Source organism: Hyperolius riggenbachi, chromosome 8 (assembly GCF_040937935.1).
Source record: "Hyperolius riggenbachi isolate aHypRig1 chromosome 8, aHypRig1.pri, whole genome shotgun sequence".
In the NCBI taxonomy this organism is placed as follows: Eukaryota; Metazoa; Chordata; class Amphibia; order Anura; family Hyperoliidae; genus Hyperolius; species Hyperolius riggenbachi.
The window spans coordinates 150,070,487-150,097,711 of NC_090653.1; the positions used below are offsets into that span (position 1 = coordinate 150,070,487).

The 27,225-nt window shown below is 42.0% G+C and overlaps 1 protein-coding gene across 1 annotated transcript in view; it reads right to left on the minus strand.

The window, feature by feature from the left end:
- Positions 1–26,847, minus strand: part of ZC3H12B (zinc finger CCCH-type containing 12B) — a 44,564-nt gene extending 17,717 nt beyond the window's left edge. The window contains 5 exon segments of the mRNA XM_068247531.1: positions 636–870; positions 8,502–8,641; positions 14,639–15,119; positions 15,122–15,460; positions 26,765–26,847. Coding sequence (XP_068103632.1) covers positions 636–870; positions 8,502–8,641; positions 14,639–15,119; positions 15,122–15,293 — 1,028 coding nt within the window. The 5' untranslated portion in view covers positions 15,294–15,460; positions 26,765–26,847.
- Between the last annotated feature and the right edge of the window lie 378 nt (positions 26,848–27,225).

The window sequence follows — 27,225 nt, forward strand, 5'->3', positions numbered from 1 at the left end:
CTGTATACCTGTAATCTAGAGATCTTGGATGACAAAACTAGTCAAACAAATGCCATTTTTTTGTAGTTGGGCCGATTTGCACACTTTTTTTTGTTGCACGCAGCTCGCACTTTGCTAGCTGCGTGCATAACTCAGACAGGCAGCGCTGAGGGGTGGATCGAGACTCCCTCTGACGTCACGACGTCGGTGACGTCATCCCGATCATCGCCATGGCGACGGGGGAAGCCAAACCAGAAATCCCGTTCTGAACAGGATTTCCTGTTTGCTCTGATCGCTGGAGGCGATCGGAAGGGGTGGGGGGGATGCCGCTGCACAGCGGCTATCATGTAGCTAGCGCTAAGCTAACTACGCGATTTAAAAAATAAATAAAAAAATGTAAGTGCTGCGCTGCCCCCTGGCAGTTTTAATAGACCGCCAGGAAGGTTAAACCCACAGAAAACATGGGAGAACATACAGATTCAAGACATACAAACTCAGCCTTGGATTTAAGCTTGAGACTCTAGAGTTAGAAAGCAAGAGTGCTAACCATACAGTCGCTGTGTGGAACATTAAATACACTTGATTATCCTTATGTGTTTTGATACTCTACTTGAATTTTGTAAGCCAAAATCCCTACTGCAAAACGCCATACTTACTTATCATTCACAAATGAATACATAAGAAGCCGCTCTTCAATGAACTTCTTCCACTCTGGCTTCTCATTCTGGAGGTCTCTGTAATTATCGTTGGATACAATAATGCCATCAGAATCAAACGACAACTTGACTATAAAGCGGTCATCATAGCACACCACTCGGCGGCCTTGCACCCTGCGAGATGGAGTAAACACAAGAATCTTCTCTTTCTCCAGCTTCCTGAGAACCTCCTGGTCTGTAGATAGAAGAAGAGATGGTCTTACAAATAGTTGCACAATCCTACAACCTTTCACCTTCCTTTACGAGTCTTAGTAAAGGAAACAAAAATCAAATATCTGTATTACTAGTCCATGATCTATTCTGCTGACCTACTAAAGCACAGCATGAATATGTAGACAAGGTTGTTCTTGCAGAGATCTTCCATAAACAAAATATTATATCTACTCGATGTGAAATCAAGGATTTGAGATCAACACGGCTGACTAGATAAAGAGAAGTTAACTCTAAAGAATATTACAACAGTTTTGAGAGAAGGCATTTTGTTTAAGACTTTAAAAGTGATGATGCAGACTAGGAAGAAGCTGTTGGACATCTGTTCCCTGCTGTGACATATTGTGCCTGTGCTTGGTCCATGATTTTTACAATTTATTTTTTTTTTATTTTTTTTTAGATTCAATAATTTTTTATGGTCAAATGTCCAGTCTATAAAAAAAAATGTTGACTAGTGCATGATAGCCTTTACTCTATTAAACTTATGAGATAATGCAGGGAGAAATTTAAATTTTCTTTCTCTCTTTTAAAATCTAAGCATATAGACCAGGGGTCTCAAACTCAATTTACCTGGGGGCCGCATGAGGCAAAGTCAGGATGAGGCTGGGCCGCATAAGGAATTTCACAATCGCGGCGCATTGCCACCTCTGTCCGCCCCTCTCACTCTACCTTCACAGAGAGGGGCGGGGAGAGGCGGCGATCCGTGCGGCGATTGACATCAGGAGGGGTAGAGCTGAAGCTGAAAGGTCTGCCCCTTCCAGGAAATACCAGCGGATTGCTCCCCGGGCGATTTGGGGGCTCTGCGGCCCTCGTTTAGCGGCGGGGATGCGGCGGATTACTTGGAAGCACTGAAGAGAACTATAAGGAAGCTTTTGCCAGCGAGGGCCACAAAATATTGTATCGAGGGCCGCAAATGGCCCGCGGGCCGCGAGTTTGAGACCCCTGATATAGACACTGCTAGGTCGCTGCAAACACTTAGGCTGTTTTACACTACATGTGGTGTGCTGCATTTTGCTTATGATCATTTACATGCTGCTAAATGTAAGGACATCTGCAAAATAATGGAAACGGTAGGAAACCTTTATAGTAGTGCAGTCAGACTGCGATCTGTCGGTCCTGCTGGATTTTTGGAGGAGTGTGTGCCTTTGTTCCTGAAATCCAGCGCAGAATGCAATCACAAATAAAGATGCAAGGAAATCGCACTGTGTTTGCAATAGCGATTTGTAGTATAAACCAGCCCTGAATGTCAATTTTCTGTGAAGCCAACTATGATGGCAATTACCCTCTCGATACACGTACACTCACACACACACACCCTTTTCCTTCTTTAAAAATACAGATTTGCTTTACTATATGGTAAGAACAGGGAGGGGGGTCACTTTTTAAGGAAATTGTTACAAACACTAACTAGTAAAATAAAGATACAGACAGTTACCTCAGATTCTTATGCCTGGTGCACACCATGCAATATACCCTCAGGTTGACTGGTCCATCAATTTTCCAATCACTTCTGTACAACATCGATCAGAAAATTGATTGGAAACCGGATCGGACCTGTCGGAAATTATCTATTTGCCCTTGCCGAGGGGAAATTGCACGGTATGTACCAGGCATTATATCTGGCACTGATGAAAAAAAATCCTGCTTTTACCAGTATTCACAGCAGCCAAGGTTTCAAGAAAGATTTCATAATGTAATACTTACATTAATTATACACTATACAATTTCCACAAAGGTTATTTTTATACTTAATTTTCATCTTAATTTACTACTCCTCATCCATTTTTTCAGCTACAATGTATGACTTCTTATTTCTTCAGGAACATGTTCTTCATGCTGTTATCCTACTGTGTTTCTTTTGTGTAATTACTTAATGTGTTACTGTGCTGAACACATTGGAGGAAACACTACATGCAGCATTGTGACATACACCGCTGCTAGATGAATGTTATTCAGATCTGTCACGTATGACTGATGTTACACCAGCTCTCCATTAATCTTCTGTCCTGTGAATGGGATTCGTCCTCTCACATATGTATTGGAACAGCACAATTTATTACCTCTTCATTTTTAAAGCTACCATTACTGCTATTGGTAGGTTGGTATGTCTATTATTTTTAACGCAAAAGAAATACCTTAGTTAAGCAGTTAAAGCGGAATATAACCCCGCATTTCAACTTTGCTCTAAAACATTATTTACAGCATATTATATGCAAAAAGCATTTTTTTTTACTAGACCAGCATTGGAAGGGTTAAACACAGGGGTTTAAAGTTCTGTGGAGAGATATGCAGAAGTTCAGATTGTTACATTCTACTTAGTTAAAGAGTAACTGTTAGCCCCCAAAGTGAAATTTAAATCTCTATTGCAATGTTTTATTTAGTATTTAAGTGAGCCAAAAAGCCAATGCAGAACTTAAAAATCAATCTAATTTTTTTACTATGTAGCCTTTTGCCCAAGCTCCGGACGCAAAGCCGCATATCAGATACTGATGAGCATGCAGAGCATGCCTATGTCTGCCCGACCCCCCTCTCCCCCCCAGGACCAGGTGCCGATATATTCTCACAAACAGCTGACCGCTCTGACACGGAGAGAGAGCGGGAGCACTTCCAGCGCCGCCACCGCAGAGCAGCCGCCGCCGAGTCACATGTGAGAGAATCACATGTGAGAGAGATGCACGGCGGCGGCGCTGGAAGTGCTCCCGCTCTCTCTCCGTGTCAGAGCGGTCAGCTGTTTGATGTGAGAATATATCGGCACCTGGTCCTGGGGGGGGGGGGGGGGGGGGGGGAGAGGGGGGTCGGGCAGACATAGGCATGCTCTGCATGCTCATCAGTATCTGATATGCGGCTTTGCGTCCGGAGCTTGGGCAACAGGCTACATAGTAAAAAAATTAGATTGATTTTTAAGTTCTGCATTGGCTTTTTGGCTCACTTAAATACTAAATAAAACATTGCTATAGAGATTTAAAGGGAACCTTAACTGAACAGGGGGTAAAGAATTTTACTTACCTGGGGCTATTACTAGCCCCCTGCAGCAGTCCTGTGCCCTCGGCGCCGCTCTGGAATCCTCTGGTCCCCCGCTGTCACTTAGTTTCGTTTTTGACGACTCACCAGTCGCCGGCCGCCATGCGTATTATTGGACGCATACACCAATGCAATTAGCGCTATTGCAGACCACAATGCGTACAAAAATACGCGTTGCCGCATTCCGCACGCGTAGATATATAGTATTTCCCTTTAAATTTCACTTTGGGGGCTAACAGTTACTCTTTAAATGTATCTATTGAGAAATCTTACACACTCTTTGGCTGTCCTCCAGCTCCTTCTCAGTCAGAGAGAGTGAGTCACATGCAACACTTAGATACATTTATGTAAACAAAATGTATCTCTGTCAGCTTCGGATGCATCTGCAGAAATCTCCAGGAACTTTAAAGCACTGTGTAAGGCCTAGTGCACACCGAGCGGTTTTTGGAGCGATCTGCCAGCCGCATCCGCCTGTAAAAACGCTTGGCTAATGTATTGCAATGGGATGGTGCACACTGGCGGTTTGAGGTTTTTGACAAGCCGCAAACGCGCCTCCTGCTGCACGTTTGCGGTTTTCGGAAGCGTTTCGTCCTCAATGTAAAGTATAGGAAAAACGCAAACCGCTCTGAAAAACGCTACTTCAGAGCTGTTTGCCAAGCGTTTTTGTTACAGGAGGAGTTCAGTAAAAGCTTTTACTGTAACAATATGTGTAATCTGCTACACAAAAACACACCCAAAACCGCTAGGTATGTTTAGAAAACCTCTCTAAACATGCCTAGAATCGCTCTGAAATCAGCTCCCAAAACCGCTAGCATATTGCGGATCTGCTAGCGGTTTTGGTGTGCACTGGGCCTAACCCTTCCAATGCTGGTCTAGTAAAAAAAAAAAAAAAAATGCTGGTTGCATATAATATACTGTAAATAATGTTTTAGAGCAAAGTTGAAATGCAGGGTTATATTCCACTTTAACATTTAAAGTGACACTGAAGCGAAAAAAAACCCTTATAATACAATGAATTGTATCTGTAGTACACATAATAGTTAAAAGATTAGCAGCAAAGAAAAGAGTCATTTTTAGTTATAAAGCTGTTTTTCTATAACTGCATCATTCTCTAATATTTGTACTTTACAAATTACATTCTGTATTTTAAATGATAAAACAGAGCACAGCTAATGAACCTTTGAACTTCCTGGCAGAAAAACGTTAAGAAACAAGAAACAGTGAGAGACAGGTTGAGATAAGTGCTTCAGAAAATGGCATTGCTCTCTGACTAATTAGTTGGAGATGTCAGAGAAGCACTGAAGTTTCTTAACTCTTCCTGTACTGGAAACAATGAGATTCATATCTGTGCTACTAATGATTCTATCACTTAAGGTGGGCACACACGATACAATAAAATGATTCGATTTTACGATAAAACCAATCGGATCGCTTTAAAAAAAATCGAAAGCTTTTTTTTCATTCGACTGAAAAATCCGATCGGATTTCCAGTTTTCTTCAATTTTTATTGATTCGGAATGCCAGATATTTTTCTTCAATCTTTCTAAAGATTGTATGGTGTGTTAGATTGCCAATTTATTAATATACACACCCTAGCAATTTTGTCAGTATCCAATAATTTTTTATCATAATTGGTGAAAAGAATTGAACATACGTGTGTGGTACATTGTATCATTTCAAATATATGACCAGTCAGAAAAATTTATTGCAATTCTTAAATTGATCAGATATTTTAAAAAACTGTATGGTGTGTGGCCACCTTTAGCTGTACTGCACATACAAAATCATTATCTCATGTTTATTTTCACTTCAGATTTTAAAGTGACTCTGTAGCGAGACCATGCATATTAATCCATAGTTCTATTATTAAACGCTACTGTCCCAGGATATGTGTTTCTTAACCTGGCCATATTTTCTAAATCTTGCAAGTCAAGTCAACTGCTGAATGAGTGTGACAGCTAAACTTGCTGACTCGCCATGTGATTGCTCCTTACCCCCTTCTTTCTGATGACTCATGCTGTATGAAATGGAGAGCAGACAGTATATGATATCAGGAAAGGACTGACTACCCTGCAGGAAGTTTTCATATGGTTGAATTCGACAAAATAAAATATAAAAGGAAATGGTACCAGCACTAATTGTTACTGAATAAAGGGGAGGCTTGCAATCGATACATAAAGCTATGTGCTTGTGGTGGTTGGGGTCATGCTACCAGATGTCAGTCACAGAAACAATACTGTATTAATATACAAAAGAAAACCTTCCTCAGTTCACATACTGTTATTGCGTACTCAAAATATACAAGCGTATGGCAAGATAAATGGCTGGGTGACGGGACTCAAAGCCATCCCATGGGAACGCTACGGTGTTACACTGATTGGAAAACCCACTGGGCCCTTCCCAATCTGTAATGGGATAAGACAGGGATGTCCCGTCTCCCCTGTTATATATCTTATGCACGGAACACTTTGCAGAAGCACTGCGTCAAAACGTCAATATTAAAAAGGTGTACGTACTTGCAATCGGAAATCTAAATTAGCACTTTATGCAGATTACCTGCTTCTGTTTATCACGGAACCATATATTACATTACCAAACTTCATGAAGGAAGCTGAATTGGGAACTTAGGTAACAAAGATCAATTTACTAAAATCAGAAATTTTAAACATGCCCTTGCCACAGCATAAAGTTGACCTTCTGAAATCCTCCTTCCCATTTAAGTGGCGACATGATTACATAAAATATTTGGAAGTAAACATACCAACTGACCTCTCTGAACTATACAGGTTAATTTATATCCCTCTCTTTTCTACAATTACTGCAGATCTTGAACGATGGAATAAACGTAGAATTTCTTGGTTGGGCATAGCCAATGTATTGAAAATGAACATCTCGTCCTGACTTTTATACATTTTTTCAAGCTCTCAATTAATGTCCCCAGAGAATTCTTTTTTAAACTTAATAGTTCCTTAACTAGATTTCTGTGGGGAGGGATAAAACCTCGTAGCAATTTTAAACTACTTATAAGAGCCAAAGAAGAAGGCGGTCTGGGTCTTCCCTGTTTAAAACGATATCACTTGGCAGCCCAACTTCTTCTGATCATAGACATGTTCTATGGCAATTCCCAAAAGCAGTGGGTTTCTTTGCTAACGACTGAATCCCCTCTTCATCCCAAAGCACTTCTTTGGACTCAGCGACACCACAGACCAGTATCAGATACTCTCCCATTTTGGTTGAGAGAGAGCTACTCTTAGATTGGGTTAAAGTGAGGTTGGAATATAACCCCATATAATCAACTATCCCCAGCCCTTTGACAAATATTCTAGATAATATTCACTTTGGCATATTCATGAATGCCCCTTCATTTTTAGGTTGACCAAGGACAGATTGGCCTCAGATTAGACACTACTTACATGGGAGGGCCCTGGCCACTCCGGAGACCTGGGCGATGGGAGGTGGTAACAGGCACCCCCCTAACTGGCTCATAGTTATGCAGTTTCAAATATTTTATAATGAGCTACACAGATCGGGTAATATCCATAGAGATCTAAGCTTTTTTGAACAGCTCTGTTCCCTGAAAAACCCACTGGGCATAGTAGGAAGTGAAAGTCATCATTAAGGAAATCTATCCCCAGAGAAAGGAATCCTTATCATTCATCACAGTGACGAAACAGGTATCCCATAGAGATTTATCCCCTACCCTTCCTTAAGGTAGCCATACACTGGTTGATTTGCCAACAGATTCGACCAACAGATAGATCCCTCTTTGATCGAATCTGATCAGAGAGGGATCGTATGGCTGCCTTTACTGCAAACAGATTGTGAATCGATTTCAGCATGAAACCGATCACAATGTGTGGAGCTGCTGCCTGCTATACATTACCTGATCTGGCCGGCGCGACCCCCCCTGTCTCCGCTGTCTTCTTCTCCACGCTGGTCTCCGGTCCAGCTGGCTGGCTTGCTTCACTGAACTTCCTGTCCAGGGGAAGTTTAAACAGTAGAGGGCGCTTCTGCCGGGACAGGAAGTTCAGTGAAGCTGCAGCCTGGTGCGGAGAAGAAGACAGCGGAGACCGGGGGAGTCGCGCTGGCCGGAACATGTAATGTATCTCTGCTGTATTGCGTCGGTCGGGCATTCGAACGCCGCTATCGACGCACTCCCGACCCGCCGGCGATCGAGAAAAATCTTCTGCACGGACGTATCAACCGGAATGATTGATTTCGGATGGAAATCAATCGTTCTGTCAGTGTTTGCGCGACAATTTCACAGCAGATTTGATCACAGTGATCAAATCTGCTGTATATCTGCGGTAAAATCGTTAGGTGTATGGGCCCCTTTAGTGACGACTACAGATCATCAATGAGATTCAGCTAGTCAAAGTTTGCTTGCAAATATCAAGCAACCTAGAGCTAAGTAGCTGCACAGTTTCAGGCTACATGTCACTTGCATACAAACTTGCTTCATTCATCATCTTTAGTGACAACCATAACATTCTGGCATTTACCTCACCACGTGAGTTAGTGAATGTTCCATATGGCTCCAGTTAATTTTAATAATCATTATATACGGACTCTTACCTGTAATCGGGGCATCAGGTCGCGACTGCTCCTTTCTCCACGCTGGCACAAATACAGTAATATCTTTGTGGCCCTTCTCTAAAAACCATTCTACAGCCAGTTGTATTCCTCGGCAGGAGAAGACCTCTTTATTGCCATGGCTGGGACACAAGAACAGACAGCAGTATGAAAACAGTGAAACATCTACAACAATTAGGTTAACAGTATTCATGATATCCATATTTAGTACAAGAACTGAAGTTATGTTAAAATTAAACCCTGGCAACTAGATTATCAGATCTTTCAACATGTTGCTTCTAATAAAGAAGGTCTTCTTTGCTATAAGATTTGAGGACTAATGAAAAACAATGTGCAGGGTAATGCCAAAATGAAGAAAGCCGCTTCATCCTCACTGTCTATCATTAGGTTCCCACATGGCATATAGGCATGGATACCCACAAACGCAGGATCAAAGGTAGGCACAAATTATGAACTTCCTGCTCCTCTAGTGATGGTTTCTGCTATGGCTTCAGCTAATCGCATCCATCAGCAGAAGCCATCACTAGGGGGAGCCGCAAGAGGAGACAGGTCTGTGATCACTGGGAGCCGCTGGATTAGGCAAGAAACTGCCGCTAACCTGCTAGTGACACCCGGGGAGAGGAGACACGGGCGGGGAAGGGGAGGGTATAAGGTGCAGGGACTTTTTCTCCCCATTTTTTGAGGGAAAAAAAAGTGCGTTGAGCGAAGCAGCAATAGAAAACTATCTATTCATACATCAATTACAACACTGCCCACTTGTATTACTAATTTAACTTTTCAATTTAGGTTTAACAGCAATTATGCTTCTTTTGACCTCTAGAGACACCACGACTTATGAGGATTTGTTCATATTTAATCAAAAGAAAGATTCATTTGTGTGAGTTCTACTCTATTAGCACCAACAATAATTTCTTAAAGGATTAGCATTTGGGATTATAACTCAACACTGTGTGTACATAGAATTACAGTTCCTTTCAACTGGTCATATAATTAGGTGTATAAGTAAGCTACTCCTTGCATAGCTCAGAGCAATTGATTTTACTACTCACTACTGACACAGCTGGTGCTAAATGAGCTAAGCGATTGTCCTAGCACGGGCAAGACAAAACAGGGTGTGAGCAAGAATTTGCTGGATCAGAACTGGAGTTTGTACACTGCCAGAATACAAAATTCACATCAGTACCATTAAAGCACACCAGACTTGAGAGGGTTATAGAGCCTGACATTTATTTCCATGTGAACAATGCAAATTGCCTGGCTGTCCTCTAATTAATACTTATAGCCATAGACCATGAACAAGCAAGCAAATGTAATTTAAATTTAACTGAAATGTGACTAAATTTGCCACATTCTTGTTTCAAGTGTGCAATTCAGACAACTGAAGACAGAAAGATCAGCAGGATGCCAGGCAACTGGTATTCCATATTCCTCTCACTTCAGGTGTTGTAACCCCCCACAAAAAAGTGTTGAACTTACCTTGGGCTTCTACCAGTCCCCCGCAGACGTCCTGTGCCTGCGCCGATGTAAAACGATCCTCCGGTCCCCGCTGCGACTGCTTTTTGTGACTTTAATGTCGCAGGCTATACTCCGCCTGTGCGGCCCCGGATGTGTGCATCCTTGCTCCCGGTGACATCAGCAGGAGAAAGGACGCGCGTGGCCAGGGCCGTGGAGGCGCAGCAGTTTTTGACATTAAAAATGCAAGAAGTGGAACAGAACCAGCAGAGGATCGTTTTGTAGAAGCCCCAGGTAAGTTCAACTTTTAAAAAAAAATTTTTTAGGGGTTACAGTACTCCTTTAAAGTAAACAGAGCTTCCAAGACAGGGTAGGAAATAAAACTGGGGAAAAAACACAAGTCAAAAGAAAATTCTGAGCGACCTGGTGCCTGAGTTACATCACTGCAGTTCCTGTACATACACTGTGGTTCAAGAAAAAAAAATAATACTGACTCAAGTAGGAAAGAAGGCTGAGGGAAACACTAACAACCAAAGTAATTTACAGAAGATCAGTATCAGCGCAAATGTGATGGCTGCTATCAAAATCACCTAATAAAAGCAATCTTCTCAATTCCAGCTTTTAAAGGACCCATAGAAATATACAGCATTGAAAGCCTATTAATTACTTCTAAACCCATACAAACATACATGCTTAAAACAGATCTCTCTTTTACAACTGGTATTGTGGATTATATACCGTTTAGGAGACAAAAAAACCCTGTCCAGTGGACACTTTGGGCTTGATTCACAAAGCCGTGCTAACTGTTTAGCACGGGTGTGCTAAACAGTTAGCACGTGAAGTGCCGTTTGCAGCACTTTGCACACGCAAAAGTCCGCGAACGGCACTTCACGTGCTAACTGTTTAGCACACCCGTGCTAAACAGTTAGCACTGCTTTGTGAATCAAGCCCTTTGACTTTCGCCATTTCAGCTTGTCTATTAGGATGATCAATTATATGCAAGTATTTCTGAATTTATGCAAATTTATGTAAATATGTATGCAAATCTATGCAGCTTGAAAATGGACTAATCAATGTAAACCTGGGTGGGACTTAATCGGTCCATTTTTCAAGCTGCATATATTTGCATAAAAATGTACATACATTTGCATGAACTCAGAAATATTTGCATCTTATTAATCATCCCTACTTGTCTAGTATCTAACAAGTGGTGAGTATTCCACGGGTAACACATTCATGATCGGATGCCTCCTCTTTATGTGGGATCTGAAAATAGTCATTTAACTTTTACAGGCCCCCCAAACTTAAAAAGGAACTGTAATCAAGGATTCATCCCAATCAGCAGCCGATACCCCCTTTCCCATGAGAAATATTTACCTTTTCTCAAATGCATAATTGGGGGCTCTGTATGGCTGATATTGTGGTAAAACCCCTCCCACGGTGTTATGTCAGCACCTAGGTACAGTACTGACATCACACTGTGGGAGCCTTGTTGCATTGTGGGAAATAACAGCTGTTTCCAACTGCCAAAAAAGCAGCATTTCCTTCCACAGACATCACCTGCCAGCAGTAAAGATGTCGCCATGTGATAAATTTCAGAATGTAAATTAGCGAGAAATTTTGCAATGGGCAAACACTGACTAAATAATTTTATAAATTATTGTAAAAATTAAGCACTTTTTTCATTACATTATTTTCACTGTAGTTTTGCTTTAACCTTGGCCCTTTTTTCAGAAAATACATATGGAGAATATGTATTTTCTGAAAAAAGGGCCAAGGTTAAAGCGAAACTACAGTGAAAATAACGTAATGAAAAAAAGTGTTTAATTTTTACATTAATTTATAAAATTCACTATCATAGTAGAAACAGGTGCTGATAACAGGTGCTGATTACAATATCTATGGTCAGATGTGAGTAAAACATTCTTACTGAACAATTTCAGAGAAATTCATAAACCTGGCATCTGAGTCCCATTTAAGAAGGGGACCCCCAGATGCCAGCCCCAGGAGAGAGGAGTATTCTCAGAATGCATCCATTAAAAAATTGCAAATGTAGATAAGATCGCATACCTAACATAGGGTCTGTTGACTCATCTGTTCCTGCGTTCTGTGGAATTGACACAATTTGTCAGTTTTTACAACAAGTAAAGGTGGCCATAGACCTGACGATTATGGGCAGATTCAACAAAGAGACAAATGTATCTCTAATTGAATCTCAGAGATAAATTTGAATGAAATCTTCAGGGAATTGGCTGAGCCCGCCGTTGCCCCCCAATGTATAAATCTGTCCCCCTCCCCAGTGTGTAAATGTATACATTACCTGTTCGGTAGCAGACCATCTTGCCGGGCAGCCACACAGCGGCGTACATGCTAACGGCGCATAGCGTCTGATGTCAGAACCCAGCGAGATGGACGGTCATCACGTGGAGGCTGACACAGGACAGGTAAGGTATAAATGCACACACTGAAATCGTCCGTCGAACCGCCGCACACCAGACCAACCAACTTCGGCCCGACATCTTGCGGCATGCCTGATCGACAATACAACCAATTTCCGTCCCGAAATTGGTCACATTGTCAGTGGGGCATGCACTTGGCGGCACCGATTTTTATCCAAATCGATTATAATAATCGAATTGGATGGTCGACCACCAAGTCGTCCAATGTATGGCCACCTTAAAGGGAAGGTTCAGGAAGAATAGAAGTAAAAAAATCTACTTACCTCGGGCTTCCTCCAGCCCCTGGCAGCCGTCATATGCCCTCGCCGCAGCTCCGGTGGCTCCCGGTCCCCTCCAGTGCAGGTGCCAACCTCGCCAGGTCGGCAACTGCTTGAGCTTCAGTATGCGGCTCACTGATGTCATCCAGATTGTACTGCGCAGGTGCAGAGTTATTGCGCCTGCGCAGTACAGTCCAGATGATGTCAGCTCAACTATGAGAGCTGCTGGCGCATGCACATTAGGAATCTTGCGCCGGAGGGGACCCCGGGCCACCGGCGGAGAGCAGAGTTGAGGCGAGGGCACCGGACGGCTGGCAGGGGCTGAAGGAAGCCCCAGGTAAGTGGATTTTTTTTGTGCTCCTTGGAGGTGTCCTGTAAGAACCAGCCCTTACTTGGCTCACATTACAGTAAATACTGAGTTTGGTAAACTTCATAAGCAATCATTCCTGGTAGTTCTGAAATGATTACAAAAGATTTGCATTTCAGATGAGTCAATCTACAGTGAGAACCTTTAGCAATAAATTCAGAACTACCTGGAATGATTGAGATGCTGCATGCGACTTCAACTGCATCACCATTATTTTACAAGCCTTATAACAAACCTCACTATCTGGTCTGATCTAACACAAGTCAAAGATCGAGATTGTCAATGACATGTTAATATTCCTGGCTTGCATGCAAATTTATTCAGGTGGAACCAGGCCAATCAAAATTAGCAGGAAGTGAATCTGATTGGCCCAATTACATGCTAAATGCAATTTGCATTTAAACCAGAATTATTTGCATCTCACAGATTATCTTAATTTGCAGACTCGAGTCAAACATTGGATCCATGAAAAAAATACATATATCCAGGCACATCGCCTCTAGTTAGGACATTAAATCAATTATTAAGGAAAGGGAGGTGCTGAAGGGGGTGTGGCTAGAAAACAGCAAAATCTATTAACCCTTCACACTCTCGCATGCAAATGTTCAAACAAATGCATTCACAGATTCACTCATCCAGGCACAACTGTTATCCCTACAGCTAAGTTAAAAGCCGGGGTTTTAGTTCACAGAAGAATGCATTCTTATGCTTAGTCACCTATACTGCGCAGAAGTACCCAGGTAAACATAGGTGTCCTAACTCTGGCCCTGTAACATGCATAGTGCAGACATGCAAACACATTCATTGCATCAAACCCATCGATGGATTAGGAGCACACATCCTGATGTCCTCTCCTGGGACAGACAGTGCATCTTACCAATCGCACAAAGGAGCTAACGTTGTGTCCATGTGCATACCTGTAACATGCATAGTGGCTAGGGTCTAATTCAGTGCACTCCCTCCTTCCCCTGTATGTGTTTGTCAGCATGCACACAGCTTATGCTGGTGTATGTGCATGGTGCACATGGACACATAACGTTAGCTCCCTTGTGCGATTGGTAATATGCACTGTCTGTCCCAGGAGAGGACGTCAGGATGTGTGCTCCTAATCCATTGATAGGTTTGATGCAATTAATGTGTTTGCATGTCTGCACTATGCATGTTACAGGGCCAGAGTTAGGACACCTATGTTTACCTGGGTACTTCTGCGCAGTATCGGTGACTAAGCATAAGAATGCATTCTTCTGTGAACTAAAACCCCGGCTTTTAACTTAGCTGTAGGGATAACAGTTGTGCCTAGATGAGTGAATCTGTGAATGCATTTGTTTGAACATTTGCATGCGAGAGTGTGAAGGGTTAATAGATTTAAACATTAGATCCATGGTACGTTTTAGTTCTGTGTGTACAAGTCCATTTCTACCACACTAACATTACAAAGCTGCAAAATGTCCACCAACAGTAGATCTATATGATTTCTTTAAAGTAGCACAGTCTGATCTTCAATAAAGAACAAACACACTTCTGTGCATTTTCTATGTGTAATTATTACTTCCTTGTTGGATTTGTGTGCACAAGTATACTAACCTCATTGCAACATTACTTCCATCGATAACTATAGGCCTGAGGTTTTCCGTATTGTCAAGAATTTCATCTTCTAAAGAGAGTTCAGGACTGGAGATCTCTTTGGTACAAGGTCCTCCTCTAGGTACAAGGTTGCTACTCGCGCTTCCTCCACTGCTCTGTGCTTCTGATTCACCCTTATTACCCAGCCTCACCAGCTCAGCAAGGACATCATTAATAAGAGCATCTGCTCCCAGCTTGTTGAGGACAGCCTGGATTTGATCCCCAGTGTAGCCCAGCTTTAAAGCAAAGTCCATTTTTGCTTGGTATTCTTTGTCTAGGCTGCTTTTAGAGTCTTCCAATTTTGGATGATGTTCAACGGGAACTTGAATGCTGCTCTGAGAAAAGCTGGGACGGTCCAAACATGGGGATCTGCAGAGCTGTCTGTGTGGCTTGTTGGAAATGTCCATACCCTGAAATAGGGTGCTGACATAGCTACTGATGGCACTTTTTTCTCCCTGTGTTCTGCTTCACTCTCAGAGCTGGTCCATTCATCAGATTCCCCACTGCAGTCTCCCAGATCTTGTGAGTACTCCATCTCACTTGCACCCGCCCTGTCTTCTTTGGACGGCCTCTTCTTTTCCATTTCCAGTTTTCTGACCATGGACCAGGCAGTCATCACGTTTAGCAGACGACTAGAGATCACAAGGCTCCCCTTTTTCTTTTCCAGCACAACCAGTTATGTGGATTTAACAGCATCTTCAAGCGAAAGCAAGGTGCTTTCCATTTCTGGAATCCAAACCCCTGAGGAGTATACTCTGAGAAGAAGATGGGAAGAATGGCTTCCTACAAAACAGAAGAACACATCTATATGAAAACTAGTTAAGATTTTGGATAAGAACATTAAATACGTTTTGTTATACAGACACTGCAAACCTACGAGCTAAACAACCATGGTCATGTTAAGGACAAACCACACAATAGTCTTAAAAGTTAATTTTTTTTTGTTTCTCTTACAAATATCCACAGTAAAATGTGTTCTCCAGTTTGATACAAGGGTTCCATTAAACAGGAAGTGAAATCTTAAACAGGAAGTGAAAGTTAGTTCAACTTTAAAAAAGTAAAAAACTATGATAAAATTTGTGACCCATACTTTTCAAAAATGTTTTTCTTAAATGTACCTCACATCCCCTTTTCTGCCCAGCTGTCCTGCACATGCTACATTGAAGTAGAATTACAGTCAAAATTTTCCTCCAACAGATCTGTCTCACTAGCAGGAATACTAAACAAAGACTATTTATGAAAAAAAAAAAAGTGCCTGAAATGGTTAAAACTTCACTTTCTCCCTGGAGCCATCTAATTTCTGACTGTGGAGAAGATTGTGGCAGCAGCAGAGAACACTGTTTACAAACAATCCAGGTATTTTATTTGAATGTATGTGTTAGAATTTAAGTATTATATGACTGAGGTTAGTTAAAAGACTTGATTTGCAGAGTATGCCTTTAAAGAGGATTTCTAGAAGCACTGAAGAACAGTGTGATACGGGAACATCCAAGGCTGTATCAGAGATATCCAGTACAGAGGCCAGACTAGCTGGCGACGAACAACAGATATGAGCCATTGTTATGAAAATATTCTTAAAAGAACATTAAACAAATGGCCTCTTCAGAACAGGATAACATTTCTTAGAACTAGGTGATAGTTCGGGCATGCGCAGTAAAGACCGTACCTGTCATATCACAAGGTTTTATCAGCCAATAGCAGGCGATGAGCTCCTGCTCAGATGATGTCACATTTAACTCTTTAGTGATAGGTACTAAAGCAGCTGATGGGCTCCAGAGAGCCACTTCGGACTACTGTTGCTTCTTCCAATGTCTGGCTGATAACTTCCACCCTTTTACTTTTATTTGTAATGTATTGTCATATTATCTAACTGTATGCTGTATGTAGTCCTACGGGCTACGTAGTGTAGATGTAAAAAATGGAACCAAGAGCTGTAACGCAAAGAGGACTTACTACAGAACAATTGCTTCGTTGAGTAGGAATAAGCATCTGTATATCTGTTTACTGAATAAACTCCTTGAAACTATGATGACGCCTAAGAAGTTCTATCTCCTATGCTGTTGCTGTGATGAGAATCAAGTTATCACACTTCCTGTGAGTTGCAGCTCTAATGAGTTGCTGGTGCCGGAGCAAAAGGCGTAGAGTTGTTGTCAATAGCAACCAATGTATAGATTCTTACAGTATGAAGTGAGGCAGGGGTCACTTGACTACCAGTTTTCTGTGTGTGTTTTTCTGCATGAGTTTTCTGACAGTGCTGCATTGCTGGAAGTTTTTCTGCATGTGAAAAACATATTCAAGTGTGAACTAGCCTATTGATTACCATTGGTGACAAACGTGACCACTACCTGAGAGATGTAACTATCCCAAGCAAAGTGTTATTTGGCACACTGCAGATAAAAATATCAGGGGTACATGCAATCACTACTCCCACACTTTCTGCCCTGCCACCTGAGAGGGAATTGTGAATTCAACACTGATATTACTTTGGAATAAACTCTGGTGGCATATCTAGAACACAAGTTTTTGTTAAAATGTTGTACCAGGCTAATTCTATGTTAACAATTCTAGGAAGAGAATGATAAAGATAATAGTCTTGTTACCTATAAACAGGGCTGTGGAGTCGGAGTCGTCGATTTCATAAACTGAGGAGTCGGATGATTTTTGTACAAAATCCACGGCCCTGTTAAGTATTAGGCTAAGGAGTCGGAGACATTTTGGGTACCTGGAATCGGAGTTGGAGTCGTGGTTTCATAAACTGAGGAGTCGGAGTTGGAGTCGGAAGATTTTTGTCCCGACTCCACAGCCCTGCCTATAAATCCAATAACGTAGCTGAAAATCTGACTGTATACAACAAATTCTTAAACTTTGTGTCAAGTAAAGCTTTGCACAGGATACAAATGCTTAACTATTCTTGCAAAAATTACCTTTAGTAATCATTTCTAAGGACAGCGTTAGGGATAATGCTAGTATATGCTTTTCAGCTACTCTGGGCAAATTAAATTTAGGGTCTTTTCCTTTTCTTAAAAAAACAAAACGAAAAACTAACAAACAAAAAACAAACACAATATTAACACTCACCGCCCCAACACAAGAAAAAAACAAAACAAATACCACTTCAAGGGAGGGCACTATAATATGGGAAAAGAAAAAACGCAGTGATACGGTCAATTTCACAACAGTAAATTCAAATACGTATTTCGCCGCATGCAAGCCAGATGGGGAAATGCTGCCTATTGTCTAAATCGCATCGACAAGCCATTTGGATGGCATACTGGTGTCTAACCAGTATGCCATCCAAATGGCTTGTCGATGCGATTCTGGATGGCATGCTGCAGTTTTCATACGCCTCCGAATACCTATAGACTTGCATGGCAAGGCTATAGCGATTCAGCTGCGGCTTTGCAGCCGCACGGGTGCCGCATTAGATTCAGAAATGGAAGCAGCATCTTTAACCATTTAAGCCTTTTGGACAAAGCTGCTACGTCCAAAAGGCTGCTGGCCCGCTGCTGACTGAGGTCATCTTGTGGCTGAATAGTAAAACTGCATCTATATACTTTTTTTGTTTAACCTCTGAGCGGTATGCCCGACACTGTGTCGGGCATGCTGCTTCGGAGGTTTTGCTGGCCTCAGGTGTCCCCCAGTGTAAATCTAATAGGTTTAGTGCTAGATACATTGTAATAAAGCCACTAGACTAGCTAGTATAGGTGGCCGGCACTCCCCCTATCGCCCGCGATCCAGCCACTTATACATTACTTAGCCTGGCTCCAGCGATCACCGCAGCCTCCCCACACAGCTCCGCTCTTCTCTAGGGGGAGGATAGGGGCTGCGCATGACGTCATGTACGATCCTCGCCATAGAGAAGGAGCTGTGTGGGGAGGCTGCGCGATCGCTGGATAGAGACTGGGTAATGTATATAGCGGCTCTATTGGGGGGGGGGGGGGGGAATCAGGGGGTGAGCGGGGGGGGGGGGGGGTGGGGTCACCTAAACAAGCTAGCCTAGTGCTAGCCAACTTGTAATAAAACCACTAAACCTATTAGATTTACACTGCCGTGTAACGCTCAGGAGGTTAATGAACAGACCCACACTTATATTTAAAATTAACTGTTTACCTCCCACACTCTCCCAAAATTACCCAAATAAAATTAATAAAAAACAAATTGGGGGAAAAACAAACACACACACACACAAACACACACAAACACACACAAACACACACAAACACACACACCAAAAAATAATTACCTAAGGGTCTGAACTTTTTGAATATGCATGTCAAGAGGGTATATTACTATCATTTTTTAAATTATAAGCTTGTAAATAGTGATGGATGCAAAACTGAAAAAAATGCACCTTTATTTCCAAATAAAATATTGGCGCCATACATTGTCATAGGGACATAATTTGAATGGTGTAATGGCCAGGACAAACGGGCAAATAAAATACGTCAGTTTTAATTATGGTAGCATGTAGAATTTTAAAGATATAATGGCGCAAAAACTGAGAAATAATGAATTTTCTCAATTTTTTTCTTAATATTCCCATTAAAATGAATTTTGAATAAAATAATTCTTAGCAAAAATGTACAACTCAAAGAAAGCATAATAGGTGGTGGAAAAAACAAGATACAGATCATTTCATTGTGATAAGTAGTGATAAAGTTATTGGCGAATGAATGGGAGGTGAAAATTGCTCGGATGCATAGGGTGAAAACAATTAAGGCTGAAGTACTGTTCAATGAGGTACAATGGCTCCTAGGATTTGTCCAGCAGCCCTGCACTAGGTGGGTACACACTTAAAGCCTCTTGACGTTCCCCTTTAAAGTCAAATTATCTTAGTTGTGGATAGTAAGGAAAATGGCTGGAATATATCTTGCTTATATCAGAATTTCCATCACTTCCTGTCCAGATAGGAAGTGGTTATAGCACTCCAAAGTGACCCCGTTTCCACGATATGCAAAATGAAAATATTAATTACCTGGCTAAATTTATCACAACACACTCACATCTGCTCATCTGAAAAATCTGTCTCAGTAAAGGTGCCCATACATGGTACAATTTTCTCTATTTTAGTTGATTAAACAGGAAAATCATACGTTTTTATTGTACCGTGTATGGGTACTATCAAAAGTACCAAACACAGAATAATTGATTTAGAACAGCTATATAAGATTTATCTACTTGGATTTTTTCTGCATTTCACACACAATATCATAGCTGAACGGTGATTATTGTTGCACAACCACAGTAAAACAGAAGAGAAACCTAACAACCAAAATCCCCAGCAAAAACCAGTTTAACCACTAGTTGAGAATTTCCCATTTTACCTCTCTGAGTAAAAAAAATAATACAAAAATAAATAAAAGCAAAACAAAACACTCACTCAAATTCATGCCCTCAAAAACAAACGTCACACAGCTGACTATAACTACCAGCCCCTTTAATCAGAATCAATTACTGGAAAGAATCACAGCTTCACTCCACTTATTGAAATCCTTGACATTTTGCGCCAAGATATGTCTTACAGGAGATGCTAATGGAACAAAGCTTTGGCCCCTCTAAGTTGGTCATTAACCACTTGGCAATAACATCTGCCAATCCATTATCGCATACCCACAAGCCTCGCTCTGTACAATTACAGGACTCTTCAATTTGTCCTTTACATCTGTTGAGTATTTGTGAAACCATGACAAAACAGGTAATTGATAAATCTGGATATTCCGTGATGTCATCCTCGAGTTATGTGATTGTGATATACAAAAGCTACAATGACGCGAGGTAGAATCTGCAATTACTGAACACAGTCACAAAACACAAAGAGGAAGGCATATTTTCAGTTAAAGAGGCACAGTAGTGACATATAGTAGAATGCAGTAAATTATTCAGGATGCTTTTACCACAATTTTCCTGGTTTCAGCATCAGTGACACTTCCTATAGCTATATATTGATGTATATTGTTATGTAGCCCTGCCCTTCCAGTGATGCTTGGCCTAGGCTGATTAAATATGCAGAATCCCTCACCACCGCCACCCCGAGAGCATTTTGAGAGACAAGAAGGTACATTTTCTACTGCATTTAGAACTCTCAGTAATTAAACATTCCGCAGAGATCACCTGTCAGCAGTAATGAGGTCGCCAATTGTGATAAAATTCAGAAGGTAAATCTGGTACAGGAAAGATTTTACAATGGGTAAACACTGGCTAAATCATTTATAAGTATTAAAAAAAATTAAAATAAGCAATTTTTTAAATTACTGTACATTATTTTCAGTACAGGTTTTCTTTAAAGCCAACTACAGTACAAATATGTTTGCGGGCCTTTTTCCACTGGCAATCGCAATCACAAACACCAGGGATTGCGAATTTTCATTAATTTTGTTATGCAATTGCAATTTTTCATTTGCACTGCATTATCCCTCTTAAAATCGCTCCAGAAAGCAATTGCAATTTGCAAATTGAATCACTATAGTGGAAAATACTTCTCATGATTTCTATGATAAAGTAGCAACCCTGGCGATTTAAAAATCACTAGCGATTTGCGATTTAGCTGTGCTGTGGAAAAAAGGCCCTAAAAGTGTTAAGGTATTTTGATTGCTGTCCACACTGGGGAGATTCTTCCCTCACCTCTTATCCCTGGTACCATACGAGAGCTTTTTCCGCACTTACTGCCCCTGGGACTTTGATGACATTAAAGGGGAACTGAAGTAAGAGGTATATGGAGTCTGCCATATTTATTTCATTTTAATCAATACCAGTTGCTTGGCATCCTGCTGATCTATTTGGCTGCAGTAGTGTCTGAATAACACCAGAAACAGGCACACAGCTAGTCTTTTCAGATCTGACATTAATGTCAGAAACACCTGATCTGCTGCATGCTTGTTCAGGGGCTATGGCTAATAGTATTAGATGCAGAGGATCAGCAGGAGGGCCTGGCAACTGGCATTGCTTAGATGGAAATAAATATGGCAGCCTCCATATCCCTCTCACTTCAGTTATCCTTTAATATAAGCACAGGTAGTCTAAAGCTACGTACACACTTGCAATCCCTGAAACCCTGCAGGTATCGGAGCTCAATCCTTCAGGTGAAAGTTTGTGGCCGAGTTCTATACAAAACCCAGGCCAGTGACAAATCTGCTGCGATGGAGGGATGACGAGCTGTGTACAACAGAATGGCTTCCCACAGGTGGGGCAGTGGTGAGAAAAATGCGTTTGGGTGCTTTTCAGGCATTGCTAAGTATCCGGCAGGCCGGGTCTTTAAGCGGTGTCATCCAGCTGCTGTACAAACACCAGATGCATGCATGATTCTCGCCCAAGGCAGTCTTTATCAGCTGCCTCAGTCAAGATTAAATCTAGTGTGTGTACATAGCTTTAAAGACAGGAAATAAGAGAGCAACCTACCTCTACGCAATCTCCTCTCTGACAGCTTCTAGAAACCTAAAACACATTTGTTTCACACAGCTGTAGAATGTACTGCCTGCTTCTTGAGAGCAACAACCTTGTGTTTTCCAGATTCTGAAGACATTACCTGAAGAACATATGCTTGTTTAAAGAGGAACTCCAGTGAAAATAATGGAATAAAAAAGTGCTTCATTTTTACAATAATTATGCATTAATGATTTAATCAATGTTTGCCCATTGTAAAATCTTTTAAATCCCTGATTTACATTCCGACATTTATTACATGGTGACATTTTTACTGTTGGCAGGTGATGTAGCTGCAGCTTGCTTTTTGGCAGTTGGAAACAGCTGTAATCAGCTATTTCCTACAATGCAACAAGGTTCACAGGCAGGAAACTGCCAGGAGTACCACGGTCTTCAAAGTTTCTTGTGGGAGGGGTTTCACCCCAATATCAGTCATTCAGTGCCCCCTGATGGTCTGTTTGTGAAAAGGAATAGCTTTCTCATGTAAAAGGGGGTATCAGCTACTGATTGGGATAAAGTTCAATTCTTGGTCGGAGTTTCTCTTTAAGTGGCATTAACTTTAGATGCTAAAGGGTTATCTGTGCCTTTGAGCACCTCTGAAAGGGACGGGTTTACTCTAGAAGGGAAGAGCAAGGTAAAACCGTGAGTAAAGCTTCGTACAAGGCATACAGCCCAGTGGGGACCTAATCTCACAGGCTACATTGCTGGGCCGAGACTGTACAGACTTGTCGCCAGTCTGCAGTCTAGCAACGTGTTCTGTTGCTATGCCGCCATGCTAATCGCTGGTCGAGGAGGCTGGTGGCTGCTGTGCACATGCTTGATTCTTGGCAGAGGCATTTGTTCTTGGCCGAGTTTTATCTAGCATGTATATACAGCTTAAGTGCTGTCAACTTTCACAGCTCTTCACATACAGACTGAATAGCAAAAAAGATAAACAGCTTCTGGAAACAGGATAAGACGCTCAAATAAACCAATGTGTAGAATTTCAAAGAAAAAAAGATATATATATATATATATATATATATATATATATATATATATATATGATATATAGATATATATATATATACATACATACATACATACATACATACATACATACATACATACATACATACATACATACATACATACATACATACATACATACATACATACATACATACATACACACACACACACACACACTTTTCCCAGCGTGGAGTGCACTATAAATTATTTTGTTTCTATGTTCTGTCACTCACAGTAGGTAGTAAAAAGCTCATGGGGATTCTCAGTGTTACCTTTATTTTATACAAAAGCAATCCCTAGAAAGGATCAATACAAAGATGACTGGGGCCTTTTCTACTTGATCTCACACCGTTTTGGCAGCTGGATTGAACAACTGCAGTTCAGTAAGCACTTTTATAAATAAAGAAATAACTGAGAACCCCCATGATGAAATGGACTAGTCCAAAACCTGACAGATCTGTCAGATTTTCCCTACCTACTGTAATGGTGGCCACTAATGATCCAATATTTTTCATCCAATCTTACCATTTCTACGTAATATAATGCTGGGCATACATGGGTCGATCCGGCGGCCAAAAAGCCGCCGGATCGACCCCCGCCGGTGCTTCCTTATCAGCCGCTCGATTCCCTGCCATTGTCCGCCGGCGGGAATCGAGCGGGCGCAGGTCGAGCGGCTTGATCGGGTCAGCTGAATATTATCAGCTGGCCGATACACGGTACAGAAACGTACCGTGTATCCCCAGCATAAGGGAACTGCCTAACTTATCCATTCAATATATTCACTTGATTTACCCTGCTACTACAAAAATTTGGTAAAATTGGATGAAAAAGATTGGATCATTAGTGGCCACCTTAAGTGACAGCAACATAGGAAAAAGGTAATTTATGGTGCATTTTGCTCTGGGAGAAATGTGCATTCACATGGATGGATTTTACGATAGTGGTCCTATAAAAGGAATCTGAAGCAAAAATAATACTGCTATTGACTAGATATAGAGCCAGCCTCTTCCCGTTTCCTCTAACAGAGTAATGTAATTAGATCCCCCCCCCCCCTCCACCCCCAATGGAGCGCTATGTAGCATCCCTCCTACAAAGTTTGTCGCTTTAGAAGCCACTTTACTTGAAGGTGGAATAATGATTATCAGAGAAATAAAATTAGTAAAGCTGTGACACTGCCCAAAATGATACAATATTATAGCAAGCAATGTAAGCTTTTTGTGGTTGGGTGCTAGTCATCTTTAGGGGACCCAGCAGGAAACCTCAATAGGGAAATTTAGCTAACGTGATTGGGCGACTGGTACCCTCTCAACTGCTAGGTTTCCATTAGGTTGTAGTAAACTACGCCCAGACTGTTTAGCCAATCACAATGCTTTGTGCTGTAATTGGTGAACTGCTCCCTATGAGGTTTCCTGCTGTGACCCCTAAAAGGACTGTTAAAATCTGACAGAACCAACAGGTTTTGGATTTAGTCCATCTCTTCATGGGGATTTTCAGGGTTTTCTTAACCTCCCTGGCGGTAAGCCCGTGCTGAGCACGGGCTATGCCGCGCAGGGGGATTTCTCAGGCCCTGCTGGGCCGATTTGTACACTTTTTGTTTTGCAACACGCAGCTAGCACTTTGCTAGCTGCGTGTGCAGTCTGATCGCCGCCGCTCCGCACCGATTAGGTGCCTCCGCTCGCCGCGCCGCCCCCCCCCCCCCCAGACCCCGTGCGCTGCCTGGCCAATCAGTGCCAGGCAGCGCTAAGGGGTAGGCCGGGACTCCCAATGACGTCACGACGTCGATGACGTCATGCCGCCCGTCGCCATGTCGACGGGGGAAGCCCTCCAGGAGATCCCGTTCTTTGAACGGGATCTCCTGATCTCCGATCGCCGGCGGCGATCGGAGGGGCTGGGGGGATGCCGCTGAGCTGCGGCTATCATGTAGCGAGACTTTGTCTCGCTACATGAAAAGAAAAAAAAAAAATTTAAAAAAAAAGAGTTTGCTGCCCCCTGGCGGATTTTTTGCAAACCGCCAGGAGGGTTAAGCTGGCCACTAATGGTCCAATTTCTAGCGAAAAATCGTTCGAGCGATCAGAAATTCTGATCGGATTGGTTGTAAACAATCTCCATTGGTGGACACAATCGATTATGAACGAGTGAAAAAAATGTCGCCCGAATGAATTTTCGTCGAACGAAAATTTGGATTTTCTTGGTGGTCGTGATAGATAGGAAGCAAAGATTGGTTAGTTGATGGTGTAGTGAACGATTTTTCGTCCGATCAGAATTTCTGATCGCTCGAACGATTTTTCGGTAGAAATTGGACCGTTAGTGGCCAGCTTTAGTTTTCAAACGCATTTCCTGAACCGCAGTTTAACTGCCAAAACAGTAAGATACCAGCCAGCCTCCCTGTTCACTTGCACATTCTTTTGTCAGTTACACTTAGCAACTGTGCAGGAAATGCTTTTGTAAATAAAGAAAAAACCCTGGGAATCCCCCATGAGAGATGGGCTAGTCCAAAACCTGTTGGTTCGGTCAGATTTCAACTGCTTTTTGTTGTTGGAGTGGTCCTTTAAACTAGACTAGCGCCAAGCAATGTAAGCTTTTTGTGGTCTATATATAAAAAAAAAAAATCTTACTGGGCTCTCGTCGATCTAGCAGATTCCAAAGCAATAGAATAACACCTTCTAAAACTGTATTCCAAGCTAAAAACGACATTGGTATAACTCACACTTCTCCATATATGTTCACAACAAACATACAAATAGCACAATTAGGATAGAGTGGTAGGACAGTAAGTAACCATTCCACACGTGTCCCCCCCCCCCCCCCAGGCTTCTATGCGTTCACAACTTGCCCAGATCTGGTGTAGCTGATGCTCAAGTTTTAAAAGAGCTGGGCAAGTGGGAGGCACACTTGTGGATTACTGTGCGACCACTCTATTCATTCCATTTGTGCTCGTTGTACGTTATGATCTCTGACATTATAGAGGGATCACTGGCAATACTGTGTGTACAATATAAAGGCATCCCAGGTTAATATAGTGGGTACAATAAAGAGATCTCTGATGCTAGTCAGTATATTACTAATGGATCTCTGGTAGTACAGTGTGTACATTATAGAGGAATCACTGGTAGTACAATGTATACATAATACAGGGATCACTGGTAGAACAGTGTATACATAATATAGGGATCTCTGGTGGTACAGTGTGTACATTATATAGAGTCTACGACATTATAGATGGATCTCTGGTAATACAGTGCATACATTATAGAGAAATCTCTGGTTATACAGTGCATAGATTATAGAGGGATCGCTAGTTACATAGTGTGGGCATTATAAAGGGATCTCTGGTAATACAGTGTGTACATTATAGAGGAATCTCTGGTAACACAATGTGTACATTATAAAGGGACTTCTGGTAATACAGTTAGTACTTATAAAGGGATCTCTGGTAATTCAGTGTGTACATTATAGAGGGATCTCTGGCTATACAGTGTGGACATTATAAAGGGATCTCTGGTAATACAGTGTGTAGATCATAGAGGAATTTTTGGCAATTCAGGGAGTACATTATAAAGGGGTCTCTGGTAATACAGTGGACACAATAGGCTGCCTATTCCTGATATGTAATTGAGAGATTCTGTAGCATAGTCTGACAGGTAGCAGTAGACTCACCTGTGCCGCTGTGCTGCTCTCTGATCCCCTCTCCCAGGCAGGCAGCAATAAACTAGATCTGCTCTCTGCAGTCACACACAGGGACGGCTTCTGGGAGGAACAGGAAGCTGTCATTGTACAACCCTCCCATCTTCCCAGTCCTCTCCGCATCGTGCAGTACAGCAGCCAGGAGGCGGTGCAGAGGCGGAACCCAGCAGAGACAGACGCACATGAGGCTCAATCACAGAAAACGTTACAGCTCCTCAGTGCAGCCAATGGATTTTGCACCGAGACACAGGGGTCCTGTGCCGGTTCCGTAACCATTAGTTGCCATATCGCTTCCTGCTGCTGACCGACAAACCGCGACATGACCCGTGTCCAAAGCGCTCTGCTCTACCGGGATGTGCAATGGGGGGAGTTCAGGATTAGCATGGGCTGACATAACACAGCTGTACACCTCCCCTGACCCCGCCTTTTACTGA